Source organism: Nipponia nippon, unplaced genomic scaffold (genome assembly GCF_047370975.1).
Source record: "Nipponia nippon isolate SJK-2023a ecotype South Korea unplaced genomic scaffold, ASM4737097v1 scaffold_1, whole genome shotgun sequence".
NCBI classification, from domain to species: Eukaryota; Metazoa; Chordata; class Aves; order Pelecaniformes; family Threskiornithidae; genus Nipponia; species Nipponia nippon.
In genome coordinates, this window is record NW_028262290.1 from 143,632,233 (window position 1) to 143,649,575 (window position 17,343).

The window sequence follows — 17,343 nt, forward strand, 5'->3', positions numbered from 1 at the left end:
TATCCTACTTGTGAACAACTATGAGGGGAACTGGAAGACTAGTGGAAAAAGAATTGGTATTCTGTGGTGATGTGGCAAATTGTTCTTATTAAGCTGCTTCAGATTTTAAATTTACACATCAAAGAAACCTTATCCCAGCAACACGAGAAAAGTTCTTGGGTCTAGTAAAATTGTTAAAGTCTATTACATGTGTGATGGGAGCTTGTTAGCGAGTGGTGACTCACTGATCTTTCCACGAGATGCAAGAGAGTTGCTTTATCAGATACAGAATGCCTGCTAAATATTCTTGATAGTTTAAGATAAGAATGGCAAAGATGCTTAGAAATCAATAAAAGCTTAATCTCTAACAACTTAACATCCTTAATGGAAAAAAAACCCAAACCCGAATCTCACTTTCTTCAAGTTACACTTAAAAATGGTAATTATTGAAAAGTAATCTTTATAAGTACTTGAAATTTTCAGCCTGTTTATGTAATAAATCTGAAAATGAGGATTCTTAACATGTTACACGGATTACAACATGCCAGTATTGGGAAAAGGTAGGTAGCTTGTGTGCCCAGAAGGTTTAGGTACTGTGAAGAGATATGGTATTCTTATCTGGAAAGGAAGCTTATTTGGGGAATTTTTTCAAGGAAAATGGGAGAGTTGAAAGGAATCAAATATATAAAGCAAGGTGAGACCTGACTTTAATGTTCAGGAAACGTTACTAGTAAATGTTGATTTTAAAAAAAGCCCACATTTTTTTCATTTGCAGTTGGTTCAGTTACTGTAGTGAGCCCCCTGGAGCTGATCAGAACTAGGATGCAGTATCACAAGTTGTCCTACAAGCAATTGTACATGTGTGTCAGGAGTAAAGTGGCTACAGACGGATGGTTTTCCCTGTGGAGGGGCTGGAGTTCTACTGTTCTGAGAGATGTACCTTTCTCAGGTAGGGTTTATTTTATGTGCAAGTTTGTGTTATGTCAGAAGATCTGTTTATGCATAACTCCGTTAGACTTTGTGTTTTTAGGTGATTTTAATGGTTAGCTTTAAGAATGACTGAGATTTACTTGTTCTCTTTTGAGTGTTTTTATTTATAAATTCTTTGAGGGCCTGATTTTTCCCCCCCCATTTTGTTTGTGGATACCAGCTAGGATTCATTGTTACGTTCTCTTTCTCTATATTTAGACTGTTTCTTCTCATCTTTAGCTTATGTAATGACTGGTTTTAAAGACTTTCAGTAGGAAGTTTTCTCTGTGATGGGTATAGTGGCTATTTCTTTATAGAGAAACATGCTATATCTAAGTGTTCTGATGCTTAATTTTGAAAACATGTACAAAGAGAGAGTGATGCAGTAGTGTCTTCAGGAATTTTGTTAGCAAGACGAATGAGTGTGTATAACTGCTCCAAAAACCATGAAGCTAGAGCACCACTCATTAGCAAAGCTCCAAAGCTGAAAGGCTAGAAGAAGAAAAGTCTGATACAGAGCATAGCTAGTCCTAGGACTATTCTTCAAGACAACAAGGACAGAGGAGATCATGCTTTCTCCCTTTTTGTCACACCTCTGCTATGTTGTGAGCTACAGAGATAATTGGATGAGACTGCTAAAGGACAGTTTTCCCACTTGTTAATGCCAGTCTGTATTTCCTGCTTAAGGATCCTGTTCCTTGATGGGACTTAATTTAGCCTTCCGTGATAGGGAATGCTTCCGAACCTGTGGCAACATGCTTTCTCTAAGGCTAAAGATAACTGTCTGAATTAATCTGAACCTTTTGCCCAAAGTGCTTCCTGTTCAATATTTATTTTTTAATGTATTTATGTTTCTCTCTGCCAAATACATCTTTCTTTTAGGCTGTTCTGCTAAGCTTTCTAAGAGAACTCTAAAATTCTTCATCTAATTCCTGTTGTCTGATTTCAAGTAGAAACTCTTGTTCTCTTCCTGATTTTTGTCTGTAGCAATGTGGCAGGAGCTAGTGATCTTCCTTCCCTCTGCTGCTTTTAACAGAGTGGGAAGATCAGAGGACTGTGAGGGAGTGCACAAGGAAGAAGGCACTAAGGTTATGTGTGTGTATTCTTCTCAGCCCTTTTCAGATCCTTGCGGCCAGGCCTGCTGTTCCTCCACTAGTCCAAAACATCCTTGTTGATTTTAAGTCAGTCTCCACACTGCTCTGGCATTCACCTCACAGCTGTCGGGCACTTCTTTGTGCCCAGTACTTCACAGGCATCATGGGGTGCTGGATAGGCAGAGGCACAGGTTACCATGCAGCTACTGCCTTATAGGTTAAGGACTGTTGTTAAAGAGCCAGAAGTGAGCAGGCAATTAGATACATGAGTGAAGGAAAAAGTATTTTTTAAAAAACCCAAAATTAAATGCCACAAAGCTCTGATGATGTACAGCTAAGGGTCTTTAATGCTGCTTAATGCCATTTCAAAATGTGTTTTCTGATTATCTTTTCCTTATAAATACTCTCTAGACAGTTAAGATATGCTCCCTTAATACCTTCAATCTTAGCTCTTCTATTTGAATGATGCCCTAATAGTATCATGGTTTCTGGTATTCTTCCAGCACAGTCTGCGCCTTTGCTGTGGTTGGCTCAAGTTAGCTCTTCCAAGAGGAATTAAAATCAGTGTAACAATTTGTATTGAGAAAGCAGCTCCTCAGTGGAAGCAGCCAAGGAGCACAGCATGACTCAAGCAGCATAGGGTGATGAGAACACTGCTGTGTCACTATCCCAAGTGTGCATGGTATGCTTCAAGCATGTTCATTGGGAGGCTAGCTAGACTGAATAAAACCTAAGCTGTGAATGTTTATAAGCACAAGAACTGGGTTAACGATAATACTTGAGTCAGTCTTTAAGCAGTGTTGCAGAGAATATAAATATAAAGGTATACAAGGAAGAGAGTCCTGCAGGTGCTTAAGCAGTTTTGGTTTTAGATAATTTATATTAAATTCGGGTTTCGTACATTTCAATAGCAGGTTTTCCTCAAACCCCGAGAATACCTTCTGAGATACTGCCTACATTTACTTTTGCAAAATGTTGGAGGCCAGGCATATATGCTGGCAGTCTTCATCATGAGAAAATACTTTGATATTTCTCTGCTGGCACAAACGCCAGAACTCTGTGCTGAATGAGGCACAGTTATCTTTCAGGATATGCAGCCGTCATTTGCAGTATTTATTTGACCAACTGCCACAAGAAATCACTCTATAATTCAACCCAGTAGCATATAGTTTAGAGTTTCAGTTAGAATGCAGAAATAGTGCAGTTTAGTTCAGCAAATGAAAAAAGAAACAGATGTTATTCCTAGAAGTTGTTTGGCAGACTGTCCTCACAGAGGCATTCCCCCCTCAGTAATTCCAGAGAGCAAAATCGCATTTCTCGGTTCTCTCAGAATTAAATTTTACACTCTGTCTCCTAGAAGAGCATGAGGCAGGCCTGAGCAACCTTTCATTTTGTATGAAACACGTTTTTGTAGAATTAGTGACATCTATGAAATGTGTGAAATATGCCTGAAAACATAGCGAATAGTTAGAAGCCTACATTTTGATTTATGTTAAATTAAATTTAAAAAAATCAGTAATGTGAGTTTTGTAGTGCTTGGGTTAGATTGTATTGAGGTAGGGGTTACTTTACGGAAATGACAAAATGATTAGGCTAGTTTGTATCATATGAAGAAATTTGAAATATGGAGATAAGGGGAACAAGGCAGTCTGTCAATGAATCACCACAGAGCACTTATATTTTGCTTTTAGCCCTTGTTTCTTTTTGCTCTTGTTGCCACAGTAGAATTCTTACATCTGTACTTGATAAAAGAATTTCTGTATTTGACATACGAATGTGTTGTAATGCAAGTTTATTTTTTTATAACCATAGCAATGTACTGGTATAATTATGAACGTTTCAAGAAGATGATGTGCAAGGAAGGTGGTGCACAAGAACCAACATTTTTTATTGCTTTTACTTCAGGAGCAGCATCTGGCTCTGTAAGTATATATTTTTGTTTCTAGTACTGTTCTAGTACTGTTCTAGTACATTATTATCACTAATAAACTGTTTAAAAGTGGTGTGATTTTATATGATTCTCTCAGAAATGGTGTATGTTTTGGGGTGCATCAGTAGATAAATACACATGGCCTGGCATTCAAGCTGATGAGGTATTTCTGAATAAATTACAGTGTTCTGAAATACAAGACTTGTAATAATATCAGGCACTTGGCATATCAACTCTAGTTTTAAATTGTGTGCACTTTAATTTAAAAATTTTAATGAAAGTTTAATTGTTTGTGCTCTAACATTAAAACTGATTTCTTCTCCTGATAGATTGCAGCTGTCATAACTCTGCCGTTTGATGTAGTGAAAACACATAGGCAGACTGAACTTTGGGAGAGCGAGACCTTAAAAAGTAAGTTTCTGGTAAGGAGAAAAAAAACCCGTAACGTTTGGAAAAATAAAACCTGGTGATTGAGTATATAGACTTTGGGTAGGACTTTAAACTTTAAATAGTTGTTTCTTCTTCTAAAGCTTATCTAAAAATTCCATCACTAAGACCTTTTTTCTTCTCTGAATTGTAACATCTCGTAGGATATTTTTTAACTCCTAGGATAAATACAGTATTTCATTAATGGCATGGAGGAGGGAAAAGGTGTGAGTTCAGTACTATTTAGGTGAATAAGATGGTATAAAATGTAAGCAAAAAAATCCAGAGCTATTACATTTAGGCAGACCAACTGCAAATTTTTATACATTTAAGTAAGTTATATTTAAATAGGCAAAAATTTAATTTCTTATAAAACATTGAGGTGAACAGTGACCTATTGAAAAAGACTTTCGATTTGATAAAAATAACGTGATAAAATGTTTGCTCATTCTCTGCCACTTGTTCTTTCATAACGATATTCTTCTTTTGTTAAATATTAGGCTAGAGAGAGAAAGCAGTGTGCTCAGGTTGTGTATTTTTTACCTTCTTTTTATGTGATTTCAAAGAAATTATTTTTGAGGGCATATTAGTGAATGTCCTACCAGCTTTAAAGGATGAAAGAGGAAGGAAGTTTCTTTTTTGTTCTGGGTTCAGTAGAGCACCACTGTGTTTTATACAAATTCAAGTTGTATCTAAAAACTTTTTTTTTCCATTGCTTGGGACCTGGACCAGTGAGGGACTTTCATTAACTTAAATAAATGTTAGATCATGGCTTTAAGATTACAGACCAGTAAAAAGGCTGAGTACCCAAACAGTTTCTGCTTAGAAACTAATATAAAGGCCCTAGTTCAGTAAGATGTTACGAAAACTTAGTGCTTGCTTTTCTGCATGAGGTTTCATTCTCTCAGGTAAGCTATTTTTTTTCTGGTATAATTCTTGAAGAAACATATTTATGTTTCATTGCAGAACAGACAAAGATCAAAAAACTTTAAATATAAATAGTTACTGTGTTTCAGTTCTTCCCTTGTGCTGATGAATGTAAGAATTCAATGCTAACACCAGTTAGCTGATATTAATTAATATATATTTAAAATATATTTAAAATATCATTATGGTTATCTGTAATTTATACTAGTGTAATTCTTTCCAAATCCAGTTGCTGTTAGAGTTGGACACTGACTATGCATTTACATATTGTCTCTCTGTGGCTGCAAAAATATTTTGCAACTTACAGATGCTGCGGGATGTTCCTGCTGAATGTATTCTATGAAATTGTTTTCACTTTCATCTAGAAAAAAACTTCTTAGCCACTTTCATATTATGGATCAATGAAAACAGCATGTGCAGAGTGAAATAGCACAAAGTTTCTCCATTTGAAACAGTTGCATATGTCTGCAACGCAGATTGCTTCTTGATGCTGCGGTTATGTTGCTTATGGTATGTGATTGAGCTCTACAAGAGACTGTGATCCACATTTCTTAGACCTATACTTCCTTAAACTAACTTATACATTTAGAGGGGATTTGACTTTTGTAAACTGAGACGTAAGGTGTAGTGTCCTAGCTTAATTATTATATTCGTTCTTATGATACCAATTCTCAAAACTTACCTTTAGATTCAGTTTACCATAAAGGCGAATTCTTGGTTAAAAATCTGAATTATGATGATCTTGTAGCTGCATGTATAAAGTGAGAGGGAGAGGGACTGGCTCATTTGAAAGCTAGATGACTTTTTTCAAGCTACATCAGTTACTCTGGTAAGGAATATTGTCTCTGTTCGTGTATCTTACTCCAGGCGTTACTACAGGTTTTTCTATGTCATGCTGTTTCGAGTATTGTATGAATTTGCGTACTGTATGAATTTAACATCCTGTATAAATAGTATGGATAAAATTAACATAAAATTAATTAAACCTAATAATTACATCTGAAGTGACTGTCTCTGATTTCTAAGAATATTTTTCTGGAGCGTTGTATATATTGTTTAATTCACTGTTTTCTTGTACTATATTGAGTTCCACAGAGGGACTGTACATCAACCTGGGCAGTTATGAGGAAAATTGTCGCTAAAAATGGGATTACTGGATTATTTGCTGGTAAATCTTTTGACATCTTTCTAAAAAAGCTCAGACTAGAGAGAAAGTTTTTTAGTCAATAACAAGTGGTTATAGATGGTAACATGCATAACATAATATTTCCATCTCTGTGAACACTCTCAGTTATAGAATAGTTTGTATATATAAAGCAACAGATATGCATACACACAGAGAGAATTTTGGTAATCTCTTCACAAGTTACTAAGCTACAGCTGTCCAAGACGGACACAATTTATTTAAAAAATAGAGGGACTGGGCTTGACAAATACAGCTGCATTGGCAATTAAAAACGGTGGGGAAGGGTACAGTTTGGGAAATAGTTTTTTTCAAATTTAAATAATATGTTGTTTCTTACACTGTAATGCTTGGGCTTTTCAGGAAGAATATGTATAAAGAAAATTTAATGGATTGTAAGTTTGGAAGCTACAGTATGGAGGTGTTTCTAGACTGGAAAAGTTTCTTAGATGCAGTTTTTAGTCCAGTGCTAAAAATTTCCAAACCATCAGTACTGATGCAGCACCTATATTTAGGAATAGCCATCCTAATTTTTGTTCTTCATCTCATACTAGTTTCTGTACTTATTTTTTGTGGTTCTTTCTGTCTCAGAAACAGAGCTTAAGCTTCAGTGGTATTTTTCTGTCTCCCTTCTTAGTCTTTGAAGAAGATGCATTATTGAGAAACCAAGAAGTCTGAGTATGGAATAGATATTTTGAAGTAGAATTCACGTAATAAAATATTGTTATTGTTATTTTCCTGAGGAATACTAGGCCCAGGACAGATCCCATCTAACCTATGGTGTAGTCATTTTAAACTGGACTTCGATGCAGTTTTTTAGAGGACTGGAAGATATGGTAATTCTATTAGTATTTGTTTGTTTGCTAGATGGGAGTAATTATGTATAATACTGTATAATATTTGGGAAATTCAAGGTCATCATGCAACAACTATTCCCCAATAATTTTTTACTTTAAATTTTCTATCAAACTAGAAACATTATTTAAAATCTTTGTTAAATTTTTATGTTTAAATAGATGGAGAAACACAATATTCCCAATTTAATGAGTTCTGAATGAGTCAAAGAGGTTTTAAATTTTTCTTGTGCATTCTCTCATGTGTACTCACACAAGTGTATACATGGTACATGACTTTCTTACCCTCACTGAACCTATCAAGGGACGATTGCTGCCCAGCTGTGTCCAGTGTTCAGCACATCGATACATAGTTTAGCGTGTAACTGCTGCTGTTTCAGTTCCTCTGAGCCATTCAGTAAGACAGAATGTCACTGTTAAGACCCCATTCAGCTGTGTCATTCCTTGATGTATTTTATTTTTCTTCTTGCGTGGACCATCTTGAAGACTATCTTTTAGTCTTTTTGATAGCTTTGGCAAAGATCACTTTTTAGCCCTGAACCATGTGCAGTAGTTATTTCTACTGCTGACCAGCACAGATGTATCCCTGACCACCATAAGATATCTTGGCCATTTAGCCCTGCATATTTATAGAACAGAAAAGAAACCCCCAGGAATACCTTCTGGTGTCTTTTTCAAATCCTGGCAACTCTCTGAAACCAGTGAGCCCTACCTAATCGTATGACCTAATTCTTGGTACTAACTCAAGGCCTCCAGCAACGAAGCTGGCCATTGTCCTGAGAGGTTCAGCAGGAAATATTATTCCTCCTTATTTTCATCAGTATGGCTCAATTGTAAGAGGACTTTCTGGCATCAAGTAGTGATCATAGAGGCTCCCGAGACCTCGTGAGACTTACAAGTGTCTTTTCCACTGCATAACCAAACTGCCCTGGCCAGAACAGGGACTTTGTGAGCTGGCAAGTGTGACATAAGAGACAAGAAAAATTATATTCCAGCATTGGAGCAAAAGTTCCTCACTGTTACCTCATCCTGAAACCGAAGATTTCTTAAGATCTTTCAGGCAATGTTCCACTTCCGTAGTTACCAAAAAGGATTGACTCCCTTCTGAGATAATCACTAGTCCTTTCAGTAATTCATGGTGGATTTAGCCAGATCCCAGAATATTCTCTTGGAGAATGACATGGACATTTTTTCACAGATTTGTAGATATTTGGCAGCAGCTATCACGGATCCTGCTAGACTTCTGTTCCTACTTGGCATGCTCTGTCAAGCAAAACAGGAAGAAAAGATTGGGTTTCCCAGAAATTGGTGTTCTTGCATTCTCAGCTGTTGTGTTCTAAGTAGCCATAGCCATGCAACTTGTGTGTCTAGTTGCCAATCTGGCAACTAAAACCAAAAGTATTTTTATAGGTTAGCTATATGCTGCTCTCCCCACCCTAATTGCCTCTCTGCAGCTACCAGATACTCTTTACCCCATAAGCACAGGAACTTTTCCGATAACTAAACTGAATGTCTCTGTAGCCTGGGAGAACTTTGTGGTGAACTACTGTGGGCCCAACTAGTTTTTAGGACAACCTGCAAGACGGAGCTGGGATAAGCATTGCTGTCCTAATGGGAAGGTCTTCTTGGCTAGCATGCCTGAGGAGTTCAGGTTTTAATAGAGAATTTGCCTTTCTCTAAGAACATCACTGAAATAAAAAAATTAACTTCTTAAAGATTTTTGTACAATTTTTAGATCATTTGGTGTTGTATCTACTGTCCCTCAAGAAATACAACATTGCAGCTCCATAGCAAAGCAGAGCCTTAGACCAGATCTTCTCAAACTTCTGTGTCTAGAGCAGTAACAATATCAGACTACAGCTGCTAACATCTCTTCCATGGAGCGACAAACTTTGTCAGAAGTCCTGAAGATGCCATTGGGAGGTGCTTATTACTCTTTTGACGGTTGCAATTCCCTCTTTCTCTTCTCGTGTCTTTCTCTCTTACATTAGAATGGATCCCTACAACGTACCAAACATCACAGCAGGTATCTTGAGTTCTTGAGACAGAAGGAACTCTACATCGTATAATTTGTCCCTCTTCAATCTCTCAGTACATTATTTCTTCTTTCTCTGAGAGTCTACTTCAAGTGGAAATGCTTGTGTTCTGAATGGAGGGCATTTTTACAGTAGATTTGTCTATGCCTCATTATTTCATAGAGGAATGGGGGTGTTGGGGCCTAATTTGAATGAGAGAGGCTGAAAGTTTTCATCCATGGGTTCAAGATCAGTAGTATGGTGACTACGGAGCTATTTGAGAAAGAAGCTGGTATGTTCCTCTAGCTCTTCTAGATGTTTGTTTTCGTACCTTACAGAAAGTCATATTTTATATCTTTCTTACCTTCCAAAATACTTGTGCTTCACTGTGGTTCATCACCGTTATTGAGACTGTCTTAATAAACATCAGAGTGTTTAGCAAGATGTCTGCAGTCATTTCAGCCCATATCAAATGAAGTAGAGTATTTTTTCCTGGGTGATGGCTTGGTATGAAGTTCCTAGTTCCTCCAACCTCCCTATAACTAAACATTCTTCCACCATTCAAAGAAATGCATTTCATGGTGAATGCTTCTAAGTTTCGCTTCACACTGCTCAGTTCACAATTCATATCCAAATAAATAGGAATATGGAGGTTACTGTGTTACATTTTGGGAGTGCACATGTATGCTGTGCTGTGATTATCAGTTAATGGAGTTCTTTGAGACCTGCCATCCACAAGTGCCCTCGCTATCTACCTTCTCTCCCTTTCCTGTACTGTGGCTGAATGGGAATTAAGAGGAAACTCAGCTGGTGCTAGGCGTTTTCCACTCTGTGTACCTGAGTATGCACAAAGGCAGCCTGGGAATGCCACCACATGTGACAGGAACTGAGAGAAGAAGAGTTTCCAGCCTCACATGACAGTGCAAATGGATATTCACAGTGTGAATGTTCAAGCTGATTACACATCCTCAAGAATTCTAATTACTGGTTCATATCTTTTTGTGAAGAACTACTATCGTTTGTTAAACAAAAGCAAATCTTAACCTGGGGGTGAATCTTTGCCTTTGTTGAATACCTACATACAGGTAGCTCCATCAATAATTTACTCCCCTAAGTATCACCAGACTAAAACAGTATCGCTTCATAACTAAACTGTTTTTAAAGTGTTTTGCTTTTGAATATCCTCCTTTCTATATATGGCAACTGGTGACTGAAAAGTCAACCTTGAATGCATTTAAAATGCTCACAGTCACAAAGTGCTCTTGACTTCCCGTGTGTCCACCTCGGGATGCTCATCTCCCTCAGCTTTCTTACTTCCCCAGTACTTGTCATTCGGCTGCCTTCTCCCAGGCTGGGGGGGAAGAGATTCCCACGTCTTTCTGTCTTCAGCAAGTCTACCTGATGGGTGAGGCTGCTGTCGTCCCGTTCTGTTGAAGGGCTGGGGCAATGCTCTGTTGTTGCCATGCTCAGAAGTCCCTCGTAATGCACACATGTTGTCATGTGTGACTCTGGCAGCCTAAGGAGGAAATGACAAGATGTTGAGATTAAAATGTTATTGAGATAAAAGCCTATAGTAGTTCATACTTAAATGAACAACTGCAAGAGACATTCCAAACCCAAGATACTTACCAGTGTTGCCAGCACTGCATTGGTTCCTTGGGGTTGCATGTGTGAACGGCTACACAGTTGGCTGAAGACTTGCAAGACTTGTTTGTGTTCGCTGAAAGAGATTAAATTGCTTTACTTGCTGTACAGTGAGGACCTAGCTGGGCAACAGGATTAGCATGTTTCAGGGCACTGATGCCAGCAGAATGCATGACACTACAACTTATCAGTATTATTAGGTATTTTGGGTGGACTGTAGCTCATCGATTAGGATACCTACATTTAGGTCTTGACATGTGAGTAACGGAGTGTAGGGATGTCCTCTTGATCAGCCGCCAGCTCAGTTGGGTCGCCCACACGTAGGTGAGAGGGGGCATTCTGCCTGGCCTCCTGCTACTGCTCCAAAGGGACGCGAGTTTTCCATACGTCACGCATCGTCTGCACTAGCTCCATGCAGGCATCTCTGCATTTCAAGTGGAAGTAGATGGCTGTAGACAAGTGGATTCAGCCTTATTTTCCTACCTTTAGGTGAGCTGAATCACTTTCTAAACTCCACTGACAAGATCACAGTTGATTGTAATAGGAGGCATTTAATGCCCAAATTCTATCATTTATACACGTGACCAGGATCCTTCCATTTTAGTGAAGGTGCTGTAAGCCTTAGGAGCCAGTGGCAGGGGAATCACGCTTTTCACTTAACAGTTGGCTTGAAGGGCTGAGACACATGCCTACGGCGGAGGGCACAGCCCAGCACAGTACTTGAGCCCTCTCCTCCCTAACTTTATCCATTTCAGGATTCGGGGCTTCCTGAACCTCTCGTTGTCCCACCTGAGAGGTCACAAGCCTCTGCTTGTCCCACGTGAGCCGCAGGTTTGCACTGCCACTTAGGGGAGGGCACAAAGCCTGCCCCCAGGGCCACCTCTTCTCTGCTGGAGCAAAGCAGCCCTGCAGGTCAAGGTGCTGCCCGCCGTGGAGAGACAAGGGGCAGAGACACAACGGACTTGAGGCAGGTAGGCACACAGGATGGCATCAGGGAGCGCATAAGGTTGTTACAGCGGTAATACCTACAGCCAGTAAATTCCAGTATTGTGAGGAACGTGGACAGGTTCTACACTGATACACTACGGTATCAATATATTGTGACCCACTAAGTGGTACTAGAGCGCTGCAGTCAGAAAACAAATGATAGTGAATACTTTCCTTTCTCTTCTGGGCAGGTGTTATTCCACGGCTGTTTAAAGTTGCTCCTGCTTGTGCCATAATGATCAGCACATATGAATACGGAAAGTCTTTCTTTTCTCATTTAAATGAAAAAACGAACCAGCGTCCTTAATTCTCCTTCATCCGATTGTGTGAAGTCAAAATATATGGTGAAATATACTGTGCCAAATTTGAACCTGTCAAGGCATTTTCTAGAATTCCCAGTGAATTTCTGCCATTATGTTTGGTGACTAAATGCAACATCATTTTTAACTGTTTCACAAAGAATAAATTCACTTTTTCTAGTTTCTTAAGACTAAGAAAACACACATGACCCTTAAACTATCATTGAAGATTTTGTGACTTCCTTTGCAGCTAGAGAGAAGAAAGGAAAGGAGAAGGGGGGGGGGGGAAGGAGGTGCTCTGACTGTTTTTCAGTGATGATTAAAAGGGAAAAAAATAGAGGCTGGACAGAGCAATGAAGAATAACCACTGCATTAATTTTCAGTCTGACTAAAGATTTTTGTTGGGCATTTAAAATGATGTTTAGAAAATGTTTTGGGCTTCCAATTGTATGCTATGATTATTCCTCCATAAGAAGGTTGATAGAGAATGAATTCAATAAACACTTATTTGTTCTTGCTTAATATATCTGTAATTCTGTGCACGTTTGTTTTTTGCAGCTCTATATTTTGTGTAAAGGCATATTATAAAATAGTCTTTGGCTATTTATGGTTTATTTAAACCGAAAACTGCTTTAGGTCAAACTGGAAAAAAAGTACATCGTGCTCATTAGAAACCCAGAGAGCATCGATAGGTGCTGCAGGGGCTTTTTAGTTTCGGGCAATACTCTAAGAAATTAAAGCACACCCAGGCACTGAAGACAAGTGCCTGTACAGGTGGTCTGGAGGGTCGCTCCCTCGCCTGTTTTTGGGAGGTGCAAGCTGCCTGCCGGGGAGCATTCGCCATACACCGTCTGTATGGCATCACCTGGTTTTGAAGGCCGAGTTTGCTGGCATAACCACAGGTGGTTCCACGCTAGTTTGACTCTGACGTGTATCTATCCGAAGGCAAGAGCACGTTTAGTTTACTACTACAGGCACAGCCATCGTCTGCTATGGTGCGCTGCGCACGCGCGGTACGAACAGCTGCAGCATCTCCCTTGCCCATAGGCGCTTGACTTACTGAGTCAGAGCTTCCTCTGTACGATTTGGTTTTTTAAATTATTTTTTAACTACCCTCACTACATCCCTTCTTTCATGCATTTTCAATAACATGTTTGAACTTTATTTTTTGCATATTTTAATGAGGGGGCGTGCTGGTACAAAAGCAACTTGGTAGTCAGGTCGTTAAGACACCAACTTTCAGGTGTGCTTTACCCAAGAAACAGACTTCAGTCCTATTCCACTATGAAGAAGGTATCCCAGCATGTGTTTGGCCTTGGTGAAAATTCATCACGCACTGAAAAACGCTCTAGTTGTAAAGACATTAGGTACAAAGTTACAGCATACGGTGCAGGCAAGAGGTCCTGCCATAGGAGATATTTGTCACTGTTCCCCCATCGTGATTTTCAAAGTAATTTTACACTACAACCTCAAAATAAGGCCTAAGAGAAAGAAAGTAGTAACAGCAGATTTTGGACCACAGTGAATGAAATACAGGAACAAACCCCAAAATCTCCCTGTTTTGCAAGAAAAGAATTTGCTATAAGCTCCGTAATACTGTAGTTTGCCGAAAGGTCGTATTTTATCCCCTATGATTAAAACCGAGACAAAAACTAGTAATCGGCGATGATACAAAATGTTTAATTCACATGCAACATTTATGGAACGTCAAGGCAACAAAACATACAGTTTTGGCATTTTTTCAATTTTTTTGAAAAATGATTAATGTTTAGAACTGAGAAAGACACACAAAACTGATTTCCCATGCACAACGTGACACCCGGAAACTCACAGTGGTGTCAGACTACATAAAAGACTTCAGTTAAATGACACATGAATTTCACACCAGTAGCTCCAAGAAAAGAGCCATCAGCAAACATGACTGAAGATCATGATTACAGCCCCCTCCCAAATACTGATGTAGTGGGATGTAGAAGTGTTTCACAGCAAACAAGACCGATTAAATCACTGTACCTTGATGTAGAATGTTAACTTGTGGAATCTGGATTCCCTCACTGTACTTGTAGTAAAAATGCATCTCTAGTTTACAAACTAGTATTTAGTAATGTTACTAAACTGCCATGAGAGAACAGGTGCTTAATGTGATAACAAAAAAACCCAGTTACATGAAGTAATGGACATTCTGACAGTGTGTGAAAGGATTTAACGGTCAGAGTTTATTACAGAGAAATTAACTGGGTGGGTACGTGAGGGCTTGAAAGACAAGATCTGGTGGATTTTGCTAAGCTGCTTTAAAAATCTGCATTACAATGGCACCAGGAGTTGTTCACCCTGCCACGGATGCAGTGACCTCCAGCACTGTGGACTAGAGAGTGGAGGAGATGGACCTTGAACCTCCTCCAGCTAAATCCAACAGTGCGTTAGTTCCAGAGATGCGTAGCCTCATTCTTACAAAGGCTGAACGTTTCCTGTAGCTTTTAGCAACGGTAAGAATGAATCCTCTTTCTTTCAAGCCCACCCTAAGATGACCAGATTACAGTAGTAGTGCCAAGGTACCGTTACAAGAGGCAAATCAACTAAAACCGTACAGAGTGTAGTGACATACTGTAAACACCTAAGAGTAAGCAATAATTAAAAATCTGTCTTGTATTGCAGCTACTCATGTAAACAATTTATGAAAGTTCTTTGGCACAAAAAAGCATTTTCCCTAGCACTTATAAATACAACGTACTTACATGCATTTAAGTTTTGTTTAAAAAGTTACTAATCATACTGATAAGCATTACCTTGATTAGCAAAATTGTATCTTACAAAGAATTAAGAATATAGTTTGCAATTAAAAAATTAATTTGCAAACTTTGAAACTGTAGGGTAATCTGGAAAGTTAGTTTCATTTAAAAAAATGTCTCCCCTTTTTTTTCTTTTTCCTATCCGTAATTTAAATCAACGGCAAGTAATTTGAGAAAACTGACTGTGAAGTTCTGCCATATTACCTAATCAAGAAAAATACCTATTGCACTACTACAGGAATGAGAAAAATCTTTAACATGAGAATACTGTCATTACATTGTCTTTGTTCCCCCTTTTTCACTCTCCTTGGGATCTTTCCAATAAACACACAATCCAAACTTCCCAAGGTGCTAACCCCACCATCCTTAGTCCCCATCTTTCCAGCAAGGCCAATAAACCAAGAAAGTTCTTGTATGATGTTTGATTATCTGTAACTCAGGTCACTCAAAAGCATTCAGTGAGTTTCCTCAACATTTACAAATCGCTAAATATGCTTGATTTAGATGATCAACTTTTGTTATTCACATGCAACTTCAAGAATTAGTAAGAGTGTTTCAGTGTGATTCTTCAGTGCGATTCAGACATCTCCTAAGTGCCATGATACTAACAGGAATGCAAAATCTAACATTGAGTCAACTCGAGAAGAGCTGTTGCTAGGTTAAATATGCTATTTGAGGTCCTATGCAACATACACAGATGAAAAGCTGGATTTTTAGGCAAAATATTCATTTGCCTACAGAGACCGGCGTTAAGGATTCCCTGTCTGTTTTGCAAGAGTTGATAGATACTTAAAGCACTACAGAGAAGCACCGTGGCTAGAGTAGGGCCAGGCCATTGCAAGGAGAAACAAAGGTCATGGCAGTTAAGTGGGGGACTGATTTCCAACTGTTCCATTTTAAAAACCAGTCATAAGCATCAGATTGTGTGTCCTGTACCTGACCAAGTGCTTTAAATAATTCAAGACTAAAATAGAAAATCTGAAAAGTCCTCTGGGGGAAAAAAAAAAGTTTGAATGAAAACTGACAGAATCTGTGAATTTTTAAACAGGTAACCACGAAAATTAAAAATAAAGCAGCTTATCTGTTAACTTAGAACTAGCAGTCTTCATTGCAAGTAATTTTATGGAACATAAACCAAATGCATACAACACAAAGCTCTTCCTTCTTGTGTGTATCTCAAGATGGTGTTAAGCCTGGACTTGTCATCTCTGTTGTAGGACTTGCAAGATATTCACTTGATTTCAGACTTGTGAGAGATTTGTAGCTTGCTACGGAAGTAAGAGAGCCACAAAGACCAAGCAACGATGGAGTGTCTTCCTTCCCTGTTAAGAAAAACAAGAGTTGAGCTAATCATTTTTACAGCACGATGACCTGACCACAAAAAAATGAGGGAAGAGAAAAACAGTTTCATCTACACTATTATGAATTACATATTACTGCTGCAGCACACTCATACTTCATAAATGCAATTAGGAAGACACGTAATTTATGCCATACCTTCCCTGTCCCGGTGGTCAACAGATCCCTACCCAGGCATTACAAGCTGGGCTGCAGTCAGTGTCCTACAGAGGGAGATTCAGAGGCTCCCCTGACTACACGGAGAACAGAAGTTACTAATTCAAGCACCAATTTCAGCTTATTTAATATTTAGTACAATGTCAGTACCAGAGATCTAGTGTTGAACCCCTCAGAAAGGAGCAGAATCAGGATATATTTCTTTAAAAATAAACACATTTTGTTTTCTAAACCTTGGTAATTTGAAGTACATTAGGCTCCCACCACTAGAAAAAGCCCTACAGTGCAAGAGTGGCAGTGCAAGTAGCTGCCCTGTCATCCAAATACACTTGACAGTTAACATGAAACACACCTATAGGTATAAGACTGCATTGGACAATATTCCTATTTATTTTATGTCTTCCCTTCTCAGAATATCTGTTCAAGTTATTTTGTGCCAACTCCTCTAAGAAATTACATTATAAAGAATTTGATCTGCCAGCATCTCCCTGTTTCATCCTCCTGGTTCACCTGCAGAATAGAAAAGATCACCTTAAACTAGAGATTAAAATCAACTTTAAAAGGTCACAGGCACAAGATTTTATTGATAAGCCAGTCTACCAGAATTTTTTAAACACACATCTATTAAGTAGCATTTCTTAACCTTGTGTCTCCTGTTCCTGACAGAAGAGTTTTATTCTCATGAGAAGGATGTAAGAAAAAAACGGACAACCCAAACCACACCCTGCCCAA

General features: G+C 38.6%; 2 protein-coding genes across 2 annotated transcripts in view; one reads left to right on the forward strand and one right to left on the reverse strand.

Moving 5' to 3' along the window:
- SLC25A40 (solute carrier family 25 member 40) overlaps positions 1-12,352 on the forward strand; it is a 22,008-nt gene extending 9,656 nt beyond the window's left edge. The window contains 5 exon segments of the mRNA XM_087775629.1: positions 755-928; positions 3,855-3,964; positions 4,302-4,383; positions 6,413-6,493; positions 12,200-12,352. Of these exon segments, the coding sequence (XP_087631755.1) occupies positions 755-928; positions 3,855-3,964; positions 4,302-4,383; positions 6,413-6,493; positions 12,200-12,315 (563 nt within the window). The 3' untranslated portion in view covers positions 12,316-12,352.
- A 1,616-nt stretch (positions 12,353-13,968) lies between these two features.
- The window catches only part of RUNDC3B (RUN domain containing 3B), a 54,286-nt gene continuing 50,911 nt past the window's right edge, over positions 13,969-17,343 (reverse strand). Inside the window, exon 11 of the mRNA XM_087775644.1 lies at positions 13,969-16,418. Coding sequence (XP_087631770.1) covers positions 16,273-16,418 — 146 coding nt within the window. The 3' untranslated portion in view covers positions 13,969-16,272. The remainder of the gene's footprint in view (positions 16,419-17,343) is intronic.